The sequence below is a fragment of the Entelurus aequoreus genome, linkage group LG14 (genome assembly GCF_033978785.1).
Source record: "Entelurus aequoreus isolate RoL-2023_Sb linkage group LG14, RoL_Eaeq_v1.1, whole genome shotgun sequence".
Classification (NCBI taxonomy): Eukaryota; Metazoa; Chordata; class Actinopteri; order Syngnathiformes; family Syngnathidae; genus Entelurus; species Entelurus aequoreus.
Window position 1 is genome coordinate 5,436,622 of NC_084744.1, and position 17,298 is coordinate 5,453,919.

Below are 17,298 nucleotides of genomic sequence, written 5' to 3' on the forward strand. Positions count from 1 at the left end.
CAGGACTGGGGCTCCATGATGGTGTAAAGTAGTCAAATATGGTATGTCACCAGGACTGGGGCTCCATGATGGTGTAAAGTAGTCAAATATGGTATGTGACCAGGACTGGGGCTCCATGATGGTGTAAAGTAGTCAAATATGGTATGTCACCAGGACTGGGGCTCCATGATGGTGTAAAGTAGTCAAATATGGTATGTGACCAGGACTGGGGCTCCATGATGGTGTAAAGTAGTCAAATATGGTATGTGACCAGGACTGGGGCTCCATGATGGTGTAAAGTAGTCAAATATGGTATGTGACCAGGACTGGGGCTCCATGATGGTGTAAAGTAGTCAAATATGGTATGTGACCAGGACTGGGGCTCCATGATGGTGTAAAGTAGTCAAATATGGTATGTGACCAGGACTGGGGCTCCATGATGGTGTAAAGTAGTCAAAATATGGTATGTGACCAGGACTGGGGCTCCATGATGGTGTAAAGTAGTCAAATATGGTATGTGACCAGGACTGGGGCTCCATGATGGTGTAAAGTAGTCAAATATGGTATGTGACCAGGACTGGGGCTCCATGATGGTGTAAAGTAGTCAAATATGGTATGTGACCAGGACTGGGGCTCCATGATGGTGTAAAGTAGTCAAATATGGTATGTGACCAGGACTGGGGCTCCATGATGGTGTAAAGTAGTCAAATATGGTATGTGACCAGGACTGGGGCTCCATGATGGTGTAAAGTAGTCAAATATGGTATGTGACCAGGACTGGGGCTCCATGATGGTGTAAAGTAGTCAAATATGGTATGTGACCAGGACTGGGGCTCCATGATGGTGTAAAGTAGTCAAATATGGTATGTGACCAGGACTGGGGCTCCATGATGGTGTAAAGTAGTCAAATATGGTATGTGACCAGGACTGGGGCTCCATGATGGTGTAAAGTAGTCAAATATGGTATGTGACCAGGACTGGGGCTCCATGATGGTGTAAAGTAGTCAAATATGGTATGTGACCAGGACTGGGGCTCCATGATGGTGTAAAGTAGTCAAATATGGTATGTGACCAGGACTGGGGCTCCATGATGGTGTAAAGTAGTCAAATATGGTATGTGACCAGGACTGGGGCTCCATGATGGTGTAAAGTAGTCAAATATGGTATGTGACCAGGACTGGGGCTCCATGATGGTGTAAAGTAGTCAAATATGGTATGTGACCAGGACTGGGGCTCCATGATGGTGTAAAGTAGTCAAATATGGTATGTGACCAGGACTGGGGCTCCATGATGGTGTAAAGTAGTCAAATATGGTATGTGACCAGGACTGGGGCTCCATGATGGTGTAAAGTAGTCAAATATGGTATGTGACCAGGACTGGGGCTCCATGATGGTGTAAAGTAGTCAAATATGGTATGTGACCAGGACTGCGGGCTCCATGATGGTGTAAAGTAGTCAAATATGGTATGTGACCAGGACTGGGCTCCATGATGGTGTAAAGTAGTCAAATATGGTATGTGACCAGGACTGGGGCTCCATGATGGTGTAAAGTAGTCAAATATGGTATGTGACCAGGACTGGGGCTCCATGATGGTGTAAAGTAGTCAAATATGGTATGTGACCAGGACTGGGGCTCCATGATGGTGTAAAGTAGTCAAATATGGTATGTGACCAGGACTGGGGCTCCATGATGGTGTAAAGTAGTCAAATATGGTATGTGACCAGGACTGGGGCTCCATGATGGTGTAAAGTAGTCAAATATGGTATGTGACCAGGACTCGGGCTCCATGATGGTGTAAAGTAGTCAAATATGGTATGTGACCAGGACTGGGGCTCCATGATGGTGTAAAGTAGTCAAATATGGTATGTGACCAGGACTGGGGCTCCATGATGGTGTAAAGTAGTCAAATATGGTATGTGACCAGGACTGGGGCTCCATGATGGTGTAAAGTAGTCAAATATGGTATGTGACCAGGACTGGGGCTCCATGATGGTGTAAAGTAGTCAAATATGGTATGTGACCAGGACTGGGGCTCCATGATGGTGTAAAGTAGTCAAATATGGTATGTGACCAGGACTGGGGCTCCATGATGGTGTAAAGTAGTCAAATATGGTATGTGACCAGGACTCGGGCTCCATGATGGTGTAAAGTAGTCAAATATGGTATGTGACCAGGACTGGGGCTCCATGATGGTGTAAAGTAGTCAAATATGGTATGTGACCAGGACTGGGCTCCATGATGGTGTAAAGTAGTCAAATATGGTATGTGACCAGGACTGGGGCTCCATGATGGTGTAAAGTAGTCAAATATGGTATGTGACCAGGACTGGGGCTCCATGATGGTGTAAAGTAGTCAAATATGGTATGTGACCAGGACTGGGGCTCCATGATGGTGTAAAGTAGTCAAATATGGTATGTGACCAGGACTGGGGCTCCATGATGGTGTAAAGTAGTCAAATATGGTATGTGACCAGGACTCGGGCTCCATGATGGTGTAAAGTAGTCAAATATGGTATGTGACCAGGACTGGGGCTCCATGATGGTGTAAAGTAGTCAAATATGGTATGTGACCAGGACTGGGGCTCCATGATGGTGTAAAGTAGTCAAATATGGTATGTGACCAGGACTGGGGCTCCATGATGGTGTAAAGTAGTCAAATATGGTATGTGACCAGGACTGGGGCTCCATGATGGTGTAAAGTAGTCAAATATGGTATGTGACCAGGACTGGGGCTCCATGATGGTGTAAAGTAGTCAAATATGGTATGTGACCAGGACTGGGGCTCCATGATGGTGTAAAGTAGTCAAATATGGTATGTGACCAGGACTGGGGCTCCATGATGGTGTAAAGTAGTCAAATATGGTATGTGACCAGGACTGGGGCTCCATGATGGTGTAAAGTAGTCAAATATGGTATGTCACCAGGACTGGGGCTCCATGATGGTGTAAAGTAGTCAAATATGGTATGTGACCAGGACTGGGGCTCCATGATGGTGTAAAGTAGTCAAATATGGTATGTCACCAGGACTGGGGCTCCATGATGGTGTAAAGTAGTCAAATATGGTATGTGACCAGGACTGGGGCTCCATGATGGTGTAAAGTAGTCAAATATGGTATGTCACCAGGACTGGGGCTCCATGATGGTGTAAAGTAGTCAAATATGGTATGTGACCAGGACTGGGGCTCCATGATGGTGTAAAGTAGTCAAATATGGTATGTGACCAGGACTGGGGCTCCATGATGGTGTAAAGTAGTCAAATATGGTATGTGACCAGGACTGGGGCTCCATGATGGTGTAAAGTAGTCAAATATGGTATGTGACCAGGACTGGGGCTCCATGATGGTGTAAAGTAGTCAAATATGGTATGTGACCAGGACTGGGGCTCCATGATGGTGTAAAGTAGTCAAATATGGTATGTGACCAGGACTGGGGCTCCATGATGGTGTAAAGTAGTCAAATATGGTATGTGACCAGGACTGGGGCTCCATGATGGTGTAAAGTAGTCAAATATGGTATGTGACCAGGACTGGGGCTCCATGATGGTGTAAAGTAGTCAAATATGGTATGTGACCAGGACTGGGGCTCCATGATGGTGTAAAGTAGTCAAATATGGTATGTGACCAGGACTGGGGCTCCATGATGGTGTAAAGTAGTCAAATATGGTATGTGACCAGGACTGGGGCTCCATGATGGTGTAAAGTAGTCAAATATGGTATGTGACCAGGACTGGGGCTCCATGATGGTGTAAAGTAGTCAAATATGGTATGTGACCAGGACTGGGGCTCCATGATGGTGTAAAGTAGTCAAATATGGTATGTGACCAGGACTGGGGCTCCATGATGGTGTAAAGTAGTCAAATATGGTATGTGACCAGGACTGGGGCTCCATGATGGTGTAAAGTAGTCAAATATGGTATGTGACCAGGACTGGGGCTCCATGATGGTGTAAAGTAGTCAAATATGGTATGTGACCAGGACTGGGGCTCCATGATGGTGTAAAGTAGTCAAATATGGTATGTGACCAGGACTGGGGCTCCATGATGGTGTAAAGTAGTCAAATATGGTATGTGACCAGGACTGGGGCTCCATGATGGTGTAAAGTAGTCAAATATGGTATGTGACCAGGACTGGGGCTCCATGATGGTGTAAAGTAGTCAAATATGGTATGTGACCAGGACTGGGGCTCCATGATGGTGTAAAGTAGTCAAATATGGTATGTGACCAGGACTGGGGCTCCATGATGGTGTAAAGTAGTCAAATATGGTATGTGACCAGGACTGGGGCTCCATGATGGTGTAAAGTAGTCAAATATGGTATGTGACCAGGACTGGGGCTCCATGATGGTGTAAAGTAGTCAAATATGGTATGTGACCAGGACTGGGGCTCCATGATGGTGTAAAGTAGTCAAATATGGTATGTGACCAGGACTGGGGCTCCATGATGGTGTAAAGTAGTCAAATATGGTATGTGACCAGGACTGGGGCTCCATGATGGTGTAAAGTAGTCAAATATGGTATGTGACCAGGACTGGGGCTCCATGATGGTGTAAAGTAGTCAAATATGGTATGTGACCAGGACTGGGGCTCCATGATGGTGTAAAGTAGTCAAATATGGTATGTGACCAGGACTGGGGCTCCATGATGGTGTAAAGTAGTCAAATATGGTATGTGACCAGGACTGGGGCTCCATGATGGTGTAAAGTAGTCAAATATGGTATGTGACCAGGACTGGGGCTCCATGATGGTGTAAAGTAGTCAAATATGGTATGTGACCAGGACTGGGGCTCCATGATGGTGTAAAGTAGTCAAATATGGTATGTGACCAGGACTGGGGCTCCATGATGGTGTAAAGTAGTCAAATATGGTATGTGACCAGGACTGGGGCTCCATGATGGTGTAAAGTAGTCAAATATGGTATGTGACCAGGACTGGGGCTCCATGATGGTGTAAAGTAGTCAAATATGGTATGTGACCAGGACTGGGGCTCCATGATGGTGTAAAGTAGTCAAATATGGTATGTGACCAGGACTGGGGCTCCATGATGGTGTAAAGTAGTCAAATATGGTATGTGACCAGGACTGGGGCTCCATGATGGTGTAAAGTAGTCAAATATGGTATGTCACCAGGACTGGGGCTCCATGATGGTGTAAAGTAGTCAAATATGGTATGTGACCAGGACTGGGGCTCCATGATGGTGTAAAGTAGTCAAATATGGTATGTCACCAGGACTGGGGCTCCATGATGGTGTAAAGTAGTCAAATATGGTATGTGACCAGGACTGGGGCTCCATGATGGTGTAAAGTAGTCAAATATGGTATGTGACCAGGACTGGGGCTCCATGATGGTGTAAAGTAGTCAAATATGGTATGTGACCAGGACTCGGGCTCCATGATGGTGTAAAGTAGTCAAATATGGTATGTGACCAGGACTGGGGCTCCATGATGGTGTAAAGTAGTCAAATATGGTATGTGACCAGGACTGGGGCTCCATGATGGTGTAAAGTAGTCAAATATGGTATGTGACCAGGACTGGGGCTCCATGATGGTGTAAAGTAGTCAAATATGGTATGTGACCAGGACTGGGGCTCCATGATGGTGTAAAGTAGTCAAATATGGTATGTCACCAGGACTGGGGCTCCATGATGGTGTAAAGTAGTCAAATATGGTATGTGACCAGGACTGGGGCTCCATGATGGTGTAAAGTAGTCAAATATGGTATGTCACCAGGACTGGGGCTCCATGATGGTGTACCGCAGCATCGACCGTCCTTGCCTGTCGTTGAAGAACTTCGTGGTGAGCATCGGAGACAAGAAGATGAGTAACTTCACCAAGTGGAGCGAGCTGGCCGTCAACTTCCAGGCCTTCGACTACATCGAGCACGCCAGCTGCTTGGCTCTCGCTGCGGCTGACCACACCTTCTAGGTAAACAAAGGATTATTGGCGCTTTTATTCTGAAATACATTTATGGCTGGCAATCATCAACTGCTGTGCTTCTCCATTGAACGTAAACAACTGCAGTCTAATATGACATACTATATATATTTAGGGAAAGTCAATCAAAAATAAAGTGAACTTGAATCAATTTATGATCATGATTTATGTTAGGCCAGCAGCTTCTCCATATTTTCTTGAATAAATGTCCCCCATTGAAGAATTCTTGACTGGCCTTATTTTACTGGTTTTATAGTCATGATGCAGTTTGTACAAAACAAAACAAAACAACTACATGAGAAACAATTGGATTCTGCTAAAAAAAAGCGAAATCAAAAAAATGATCATGAACGTGATTATGAATGTGATTATGAACATGATTGTGAACATGATTGTGAACATGATTGTGAACATGCATATGAACGTCATCATGGACGTGATCATGAACGTGATTATGAACGTCATCATTGACGTGATTATGAACGTGATCATGAACGTGATCATGAACATGTTCATGAACGTGATCATGAACGTGATTATGAACGTCATCATGAACGTGATCATGAACGTCATTATGAACGTGATCATGAATGTTATTATGAACGTGTTTGTGAACATGATTGTGACCATGATTATGAACGTCATCATGGACATGATTATAAACGTAATCATGAACTTGATCATGAACGTGATCATGATTGTGATCATGAACGTTTTTATGAACGTCATCGTGGACGTGATTATGAACGTAATCATGAACTTGATCATGAACCTGGTTATGAAGGTGATCATCAACGTGATTATGAACTTGATAATGAACATGATTATGAACATGATCATGAACATGATTATGAACATGATCATGAACGTTTATCATGAACGTGATCATGAACGTAATTATGAACGTGATTATAAACATGATTATGAACGTGATTACAAATGTGATCCTGAACATGATTAGGAGCATGATCATGAACAAGATAATAAACGTGGTTATGAACATAATTTTGAACATGATCATGAATGTTTATCATGAACTGGATCATGAACGGGATTATGAACGTGATTACAAATGTGATCCTGAACATGATTAGGAGCATGATCATGAACGAGATAATGAACGTGGTTATGAACATAATTTTGAACATGATCATGAATGTTTATCATGAACGTGATCATGAACGTGATTATGAACATGATTATAAACATGGTTATGAATGTGATTACAAATGTGATCCTGAACATGATTAGGAGCATGATCATGAACGTGATAATGAACGTGTTATGAACATCATTTTGAACATCATTATGAACATCATTTTGAACATGATTATGAACATATTTTGAACATTATTATGAACATCATTTTTAACTTAAATATGACCATGATTTTGAACATGATTTTCAACATAATTTTGAACATGATTATGAACATGATTTTGAACATAGTTATGAACATAATTTTGAACATGATTATGAGCATGATTATGAACATATTTTGAACATGATTATGAACATATTTTCAACATAATTTTGAACATTATTATGAACATCATTATGAACTTAAATATGAACATAATTTTCAACATGATTTTCAACATGATTTTCAACATGATTATGAACATGATTTTCAACATAATTTTGAACATGATTATGAACATCATTTTGAACATCATTTTGAACATCATTATGAACATGATTTTGAACATAATTATGAACATGATTCTGAACATAATTATGAACATGATTCTGAACATAATTATGAACATGATTCTGAACATAATTTTGAACATGATTATGAACATAATTGTGAACATGATTATGAACATAATTATGAACATGATTATGAACATAATTATGATCATGATTATGTGCTCTCAGCAGGAATACTTGTTGAATTGTACTTTTTCCACACTGCTGTAATAATCAAATAAAATGTGTTGATATATGTGTGTATTTATGTTGTTTGTGAAACTATTGCCATGTCTCCTAGTGTTGTTGCACAGGTACAGTAAGTACAGTACAGGAAGTGGTCACAAGGATGAGGTGATCAAAGAAAGGTAAAACATATTAATATTTATGCGGTAGGATTTACAAACATACATATATATACATACAGTATATATACACACATATATATATATATATATATATATATATATATATATATATATATATATATATATATATATATATATATATATATATATATATGATTTACATACATACATATATATACATATATATACACACATATATATGTATATATATATGTGTGTATACTGTATATATGTGTATATATATGTATGTATGTAAATATATGTATATATACATACATATATATGTGTATGTATGTGTGTGTGTAATGTATATATTATATAATGTATATATACATATATATGTGTGTGTATATGTATATATATATATATATATGTGAGTGTAATATATATATTATATAATGTGTATATATATACACATGTATATATATTATATAATGTATATATATACACATACTGTATGTATATATATATATATATATATATATATATATATGAGTATATGTATACTGTATATATATAAATATGTATATTTTACAGGTAACTGATATTTACTATACTTATATAGCCGTACAATAAATGTACACTTACGTACAATACATTTGATTACAACTTTTAAATTTTAAAGAAATTAATTATTAATTTGAAATAAAAACCTAACATGTATTAAAGTAATTTCTTATACAGTAATTACAATCATAGTTATATTAAAAATGTATCTCTACAATAAACTGACATTTTATTATAGTTCATTGGAACTTTTCTAAGTTAATCATTAATGATACAATAACATGTAAATAAATGAATTAATAAAGTAAAAGTATTCCTTAAAACTACAGTACTATCACACTTAAAATATATTTTAAAAATATATGTTTGAACATGTATTTTTTTTTAATATTTGACTAACAAATACATTTTATTTTTATTTTCAAAAACATACATTTATGCACTATCATATTTATACTGATACAATAAACGTGTTTTTAATATATTTCATTATGACTTTTTAAAATATTTTACTTATTTTTCATTCATGTTGTGATGGGGATGCAAATGATAAGTGATAATAATGATAATAATAATGAGATATATTGTGATCTATATTTTATTATTTAATGTTAATCTTTATTATTGGTATTATTATATTTCATTGATAGTTCTGTTGCTATTATTATGTTTAGTTTTCCTTCTTTTTTTAAGTATTTTTGTTTTTGAATTGGTTTATAGTTTGTACATTTCTATTGAATATTGCAACGCTGGGATTGGGTTGTTCTACTTTGTTTTATTAGACTCGTTAATCTGTGGGATTTTTGTAAACAAAATAAATAGTACTAAATAAATAAATATTTTATTTCTATTTAAAGAAAATTATCACCAACTAATGTGTCATAATGTAAAGTGTTTGGTATAATATATATATATATATATATATATATATATATATATATATATATATATATATATATATATATATATATATATATATATATATATATATATATATATATATATATATATATATATAATATCCATCCATCCATCCATCATTTTCCACTTATCCGAGGTCGGGTCGCGGGGGCAGCAGGCTAAGCAGGGAAGCCCAGACTTCCCTCTCCCCAGCCACTTCGTCCAGCTCCTCCCGGGGGATCCCGAGGCGTTCCCAGGCCAGCCGGGAGAGATAATCTTCCCAACGTGTACTGGGTCTTCCCCATGGCCTCCTACCTGTCGGACCAGATGCCCGAACCACCTCATCTGGCTCCTCTCCATGTGGAGGAGCAACGGCTTTACTTTGAGCTCCTCGCGGATGACAGAGCTTCTCACCCTATCTCTAAGGGAGAGACCCGCCTTCCGGCGGAGGAAACTCATTTGGGCCGCTTGTACCCGTGATCTTGTCCTTTCGGTCCTAACCCAAAGCTCATGACCATAGGTGAGGATGGGAACGACCGGTAAATTGAGAGCTTTGCCTTCAGGCTCGGCTCCTTCTTCACCACAACGGATCGATACAGCGTCCGCATTACTGAAGACGCCGCACCTGTCGTTCTCACGATCCACTCTTCCCTCACTTGTGAACAAGACTCCGAGGTACTTGAACTCCTCCACTTGGGGCAAGACCTCCTCCCCAACCCAGAGATGGCACTCCACCCTTTCCCGGATGAGAACCATGGACTCAGACTTGGAGCTGCTGATTCCCATCCAAGTCGCTTCACACTCAGCTGCGAACCGTTCCAGTGAGAGCTAAAGATCCTGGCCAGATGAAGCCATCAGGACCACATCATCTGCAAATAGCAGAGACCTAATCCTGCAGCCACCAAACCAGATCCCCTCAACACCCTGACTGCGCCTAGAAATTCTGTCCATAAAAGTTATGAACAGAATCGGTGACAAAGGGCACTCTTGGCGGAGTCCATCCCTCACTGGAGACAGGTCCGACTTACTGCCGGCAATGCGGACCAAGCTCTGACACTGATCATACAGGGAGCGGACCGCCACAATCAGACAGTCCGATACCCCATACTCTCTGAGCACTTCCCACAGGACTTCTCGGGATACACGGTCGAATGCCTTCTCCAAGTCCACAAAGCACATGTAGACTGGTTGGGCAAACTCCCATGCACCCTCAAGGACCCTGCCGAGAGTATAAAGCTGGTCCACAGTTCCACGACCAGGACGAAAACCACACTGTATCTCCTGAATCCGAGGTTCAACTATCCGGCGTAGCCTCCTCTCCAGTACACCTGAATAGACCTTACCGGGAAGGCTGAGGATGTGATCCAACGATAGTTGGAACACACCCTCCAGTTCCCCTTCTTAAAGAGAGAAACCACCACCCCCGGTCTGTTAATCCAGAGGTACCGCCCCCGATGTCCACACGATGTTGCAGAGTCTTGTCAACCAAGACAGCCCCACAGCATCCAGAGCTTTAAGGAACTCCGGGCAGATCTCATCTACCCTCTTGGCCTTGCCACCGAGGAGCTTTTTAACTACCTCGGCAACCTCAGCCCCAGAAATAGGAGAGCCCACCACAGATTCCCCAGGCACTGCTTCCTCATAGGAAGACGTGTTGGTAGGATTGAGGAGGTCTTCGAAGTATTCCTTCCACCTATCCACAACATCAGCAAAACACCATCCTCACCATACACGGTGTTGACATTGCACTGCTTCCCCTTCCTGAGGCGGCGGATGGTGGTCCAGAATTGCTTCGAAGCCGTCTGGAAGTCGTTTTCCATGGCTTCCACGTACTCCTCCCATGTCCGAGTTTTTGCCTCTTCGACTGCTGAAGCCGCACACCGCTTGGCCTGTCGGTACCTGTCCGCTGCCTCCGGAGTCCTATGAGCCAAAAGAACCCGATAGGAGTCTTTCTTCAGCTTGACGGCATCCCTCACCGCTGGTGGACAGCGGGTTCTAGGATTACCGCCACGACAGGCACCAACCACCAGTGTTGGGACTACACCGGTGGTTACTTTGTAACACGTTACTGTAACACCGTTAGTTTCGGCGGTAACTAGTACTCTAACGCGTTATTTTTTATATTCAGTAACTCAGTTACCGTTACTACATGATGCGATACTGCGTTATTTTACATAATTTTTTATGTAGTATCGGCTAGAAACTGAGAAGATCTGAGTGTGTTTTATTGGAGCGCTGCGGTGTCGTCCTTCTGATTCTTCCTGTGTCACACAGAAGAGAAGAGAGAGGCGCTCTCTGGGTGTGTGTGTGTGTGTGTGTGTGGGTGAGGGGAGGGGAGGGTGGTGTGTCTGTGTTTACTAACAAGACATGGCGGAGCTGAAGTCGAGTTTCTTAACATGGAGATATTCTCACTACTTTTCTTTTGTCGAGCACAAAGAAAAGAACATTTTAGTTAAATGTAAGTTGTGTCTTGGATCAAAGATCCAATCTACTGCCCAAAACGGCAATTCAAATCTCCTGAAACAGCTACAAAAGCAACATGCTTCGACGAAGCTAGTAAAGAGAGAGACAGACTCCGATGCCACTTCACCTTCACCACCACTTAAGGATTTTAACTTCCACCTCCAACACCACTTAAGGATTTTAACGGAGGCACTGCTAGTCAGGACAACATTGATAGAGCCATTGCAGCGTATGTGCTAGAAGACATGCAGGCTATTTCTACAGTGGAGTCACACGCTTTCAGGCAGCTAATTAGCATGATACCGGCGTCAAACAGCAAATGGCACGGAAAACATGTTCCAAGTACCTGGACAGTGAGTACATAAACATGGAAAGCGAGCTAAAGAAGACACTCCAAACTCTGCCTCTGCTCATCATTCATCACTGAAGGTACACACACTCTATGTCAATTCTCTTATATACTCTTTCATTCTAGACTTCTAGAGTGTTTGATTATCACATCACTCTAAATGTATAGACTATAAAGTTCACAAACATAAAGAGGGATCCTAGTGGGCCAGGCCAATCTTTCCTTATCTCTAAACTAAAACTGCGGAAATGCGTAGAGTGTTCTGGGCTTCAGTACAGTGTTGATATCCTGAAGACATTATTTTATTTCACAATTCCTTGAGAGAAAAATATGCCTGGTTAGGCTTTGTGTATGTCATGTGTGCCTTCCTTGGGTGAAGCCAGGTTTACAGCTATGTTGCTATTATGCTGTTTGTTTCAGTAAATAACCCAACACTGCCAACCACCTTGCGGCCACAGCTCCAATCAGCCGCCTCGACAATAGAGGTACGGAACATGGTCCACTCGGACTCAATGTCCAGCGCCTCTCTCTTGACATATGCAAAGTTCTTCCGGAGGCGGGAATTGAAACTCTCTCTGACAGGAGACTCTGCCAGGCGTTCCCAGCAAACCCTCACAATGCGTTTGGGCCTGCCAGGTCTGTCCGGCATCCTCCCCCCACCATCGCAGCCAACTCACCACCAGGTGGTGATCGGTAGAAAGCTCCGCCCCTCTCTTCACCCGAGTGTCCAAAACATGAGAACGCAAATCCGATCAAAGTCGATCATGGAACTGCGGCTTAGGGTGTCCTGGTGCCAAGTGCACATATGGACACCCTTATGTCTGAACATGGTGATTGTTATGGACAATCCGTGACGAGCAGAAAAGTCCAATAACAAAACACCACTCGTGTTCAGATCCGGGCGGCCATTCTTCCCAATCACGCCTCTCCAGGTTTCACTGTCGCTGCCAACATGAGCGTTGAAGTCCCCCAGTAGAATGAGGGAATCCCCCGGGGGAGCCCTCTCCAGTACTCCCTCCAGTGAATCCAAAAAGGGTGGGTACTCTGAGCTGCCGTTTGGCGCGTAAGCACAAAAGACAGTCAGGACCCGTCCCCCCCCACCCGAAGGCGGAGAGAAGCTACCCTCTGGTCCACCGGGTTGAACTCCAACGTGCAGACTTTGAGCCGGGGGGGGCAACAAGAATTGCCACCCCAGCCCGTCGCCTCTCACTGCCGGCAACGCCAGAGTGGAAGAGAGTCCAGCCCCTCTCGAGAGAACTGGTTCCAGAGCCCTTGCTGTGCGTCAAAGTGAGTCCGACTATGTCTAGCCGGAACTTCTCCACCTCACGCACTAGCTCAGGCTCCTCCCCCCTAGCGAGGTGACGTTCCACGTCCCAAGAGCTAGCTTCTGTAGCCGAGGACCGGACCGCCAAGTGCCCGCCCAGCACACATTGCACCCGATATATATAATATATATAATATTGTATGCAATGAAGTCCTCGCAAAAGTGATGAATATTACTATATAAATATTACTTTTTATGGAAAGTCATGTAAAACTGATTTTCCTCACAGTCTCAAACTCAGTTGGCATCGCAGAATAATAATAATATTTAAAAAGCTACTTCCGTAATCTCAGCAAGTTTTGTGCGAGAGTGTGTGTGTGTGTGTGTGTGTGTGTGTGTGTGTGTGTGTGTGTGTGTGTGTGTGTGTGTGTGTGTGTGTGTGTGTGTGTGTGTGTGTGTGTGTGTGTGTGTGTGCGTGTGTGTGTGTGAGCTATCCAAGCATGAGCATTGCAGGCATGCGCGTGCTTAAAGAGTGTGTGAGGAATGTAACAGGAAGTGTGTGTGTGTGTGTGTGTGTGTGTGTGTGTGTGTGTGTGTGTGTGTGTGTGTGTGTGTGTGTGTGTGTGTGTGTGTGTGTGTGTGTGTGTGTGTGCTTCTAACACAAAGACGCAGCTCACTTTTCTTTTGTTGGAGGCTAACTTTTTTTGGATTACTGTTGGTGTTTTCCTTGGACTACTATTTATGTTTTCTTTGAAGTAGTATTCGTGTTTTCTTTGGACTACTATTTGTGTTTTCGTCGGAGTGCTATTTGTGTTTTCTTTAAAGTATTATTTGTGTTTTCTTTGGACTACTGTTTATGTTTTCTTTGAAGTAATATTTGTGTTTTCTTTAAATTATTATTTGTGTTTTCTTTGAAGTAATATTTGTGTTTTCTTGGGAGTATTCACTGTGTTTTCTTGGGAGTATTCTCTGTGTGTTCTTGGGAGTATTCTCTGTGTTTTCTTGGGAGTATTCTCTGTGTTTTCTTGGGAGTATTCTCTGTGTGTTCTTGGGAGTATTCTCTGTGTGTTCTTGGGAGTATTCTCTGTGTTTTCTTGGGAGTATTCTCTGTGTGTTCTTGGGAGTATTCTCTGTGTGTTCTTGGGAGTATTCTCTGTGTGTTCTTGGGAGTATTCTCTGTGTTTTCTTGGGAGTATTCTCTGTGTGTTCTTGGGAGTATTCACTGTGTTTTCTTGGGAGTATTCTCTGTGTTTTCTTGGGAGTATTCTCTGTGTGTTCTTGGGAGTATTCTCTGTGTGTTCTTGGGAGTATTCTCTGTGTGTTCTTGTGAGTATTCTCTGTGTTTTCTTGGGAGTATTCTCTGTGTTTTCTTGGGAGTATTCTCTGTGTTTTCTTGGGAGTATTCTCTGTGTGTTCTTGGGAGTATTCTCTGTGTTTTCTTGGGAGTATTCTCTGTGTTTTCTTGGGAGTATTCTCTGTGTGTTCTTGGGAGTATTCTCTGTGTGTTCTTGGGAGTATTCTCTGTGTGTTCTTGGGAGTATTCTCTGTGTTTTCTTGGGAGTATTCTCTGTGTGTTCTTGGGAGTATTCACTGTGTTTTCTTGGGAGTATTCTCTGTGTTTTCTTGGGAGTATTCTCTGTGTGTTCTTGGGAGTATTCTCTGTGTGTTCTTGGGAGTATTCTCTGTGTGTTCTTGTGAGTATTCTCTGTGTTTTCTTGGGAGTATTCTCTGTGTTTTCTTGGGAGTATTCTCTGTGTTTTCTTGGGAGTATTCTCTGTGTGTTCTTGGGAGTATTCTCTGTGTTTTCTTGGGAGTATTCTCTGTGTTTTCTTGGGAGTATTCTCTGTGTGTTCTTGGGAGTATTCTCTGTGTTTTCTTGGGAGTATTCTCTGTGTGTTCTTGGGAGTATGGCATGTGGAGGACGTGCGGTGAGGAGCATCTAAGAGGACATCATCTGCATGATGGTCAGTAATGACTGAAAGAAAGAATATGTTTGCAGTGACAATAGTAATGAGAATAATAATGATAATGACTCCCACAAGCAGGGCTGCAGCAAGGTGTTCTGGGTGCTGCTGGGGGCAATTGTGGTCATCACCTTAATCACCGTGACCGCCGTTTATTTGCGGAGTAAGTCACTTCTTTTTCATCTTTGAATGTTTTCTACTAATTTTTATTCAGTGTTTTCTACTAATTGTCTTTAATTGTTTTCTATTAATTGTCATCTATTGTTTTCTATTAATTGTCATTAATTGTTTTCTACTAATTGTCATCTTTGAATGTTTTCTACTCATCTTCATTTATTGTTTTCTATTAATTGTCATTAATTGTTTTCTACTAATTGCAATTCATTGTTTTCTACTAATTGTCATTTATTGTTTTCTACTAATTGTCATCTTTGAATGTTTTCTACTCATCTTCATTTATTGTTTTCTATTAATTGTCATTAATTGTTTTCTACTAATTGCAATTCATTGTTTTCTACTAATTGTCATTTATTGTTTTCCACTAATTGTCATTAATTGTTTTCTACTAATTGTCATTCATTTTTTTCTACTAATTGTCATTTATTAGTTTTCTACAAATTGCCATTTATTGTTTTCGACTAATTGTCATCTATTGTTTTCTATTAATTGTCATTAATTGTTTTCTACTAATTGTCATATTTGAATGTTTTCTACTCATCTTCATTTATTGTTTTCTATTAATTGTCATTAATTGTTTTCTACTAATTGCAATTCATTGTTTTCTACTAATTGTCATTTATTGTTTTCTACTAATTGTCATTTAATGTTTTCTACTAATTGTCATTTATTGTTTTCTACTAATTGTCATTTATTGTTTTCTACTAATTGTCATTTATTGTTTTCTACTAATTGCAATTAATTGTTTTCTACTAATTGTCATTTATTGTTTTCCACTAATTGTCATTTAATGTTTTCTACTAATTGTCATTTATTGTTTTCTACTAAATGTCATTCATTTTTTTCTACTAATTGTCATTTATTAGTTTTCTACTAATTGCCATTTATTGTTTTTGACTAATTGTCATCTATTGTTTTCTATTAATTGTCATTAATTGTTTTCTACTAATTGTCATCTTTGAATGTTTTCTACTCATCTTCATTTATTTTTTTCTATTCATTGTCATTAATTGTTTTCTACTAATTGTCATTTATTGTTTTCTACTAATTGTCATTTATTGTTTTCTACTAATTGTCATTTAATGTTTTCTACTAATTGTCATTTATTGTTTTCTACTAATTGTCATTTATTGTTTTCTACTAATTGTCATTTATTGTTTTCTACTAATTGTCATTTATTGTTTTCTACTAATTGTCATTTATTGTTTTCCACTAATTGTCATTTAATGTTTTCTACTAATTGTCATTTATTGTTTTCTACTAAATGTCATTCATTTTTTTCTACTAATTGTCATTTATTATTTTTCTACTAATTGCCATTTATTGTTTTTGACTAATTGTCATCTATTGTTTTCTATTAATTGTCATTAATTGTTTTCTACTAATTGTCATCTTTGAATGTTTTCTACTCATCTTCATTTATTGTTTTCTATTAATTGTCATTAAATGTTTTCTACTAATTGCAATTTATTGTTTTCTACTAATTGTCATTTATTGTTTTCTACTAATTGTCATTTATTGTTTTCTACTAATTGTCATACATTGTTTTCTACTAATTGTCATTTATTGTTTTCTACTAATTGTCATTTATTGTTTTCTACTAATTGTCATCCATTGTTTTCTACTAATTGTCATACATTGTCTTCTACTAACTGTCATTCATGTTTTTCTACTAATTGTTATTTGTTTTCTTTTAATTGTCATTCA

The 17,298-nt window shown here is 40.1% G+C and overlaps 2 protein-coding genes across 1 annotated transcript in view; one reads left to right on the forward strand and one right to left on the reverse strand.

Annotated features, from left to right (window-relative positions):
• LOC133664322 (sodium-driven chloride bicarbonate exchanger-like) overlaps positions 1 to 17,298 on the reverse strand; it is a 337,500-nt gene that overhangs the window by 80,164 nt on the left and 240,038 nt on the right.
• The window catches only part of LOC133665229 (dipeptidyl peptidase 4-like), a 57,803-nt gene continuing 55,779 nt past the window's right edge, over positions 15,275 to 17,298 (forward strand). The window contains exons 1-2 of the mRNA XM_062070480.1: positions 15,275 to 15,414; positions 15,496 to 15,577. Of these exons, the coding sequence (XP_061926464.1) occupies positions 15,409 to 15,414; positions 15,496 to 15,577 (88 nt within the window). The 5' untranslated portion in view covers positions 15,275 to 15,408. The remainder of the gene's footprint in view (positions 15,415 to 15,495; positions 15,578 to 17,298) is intronic.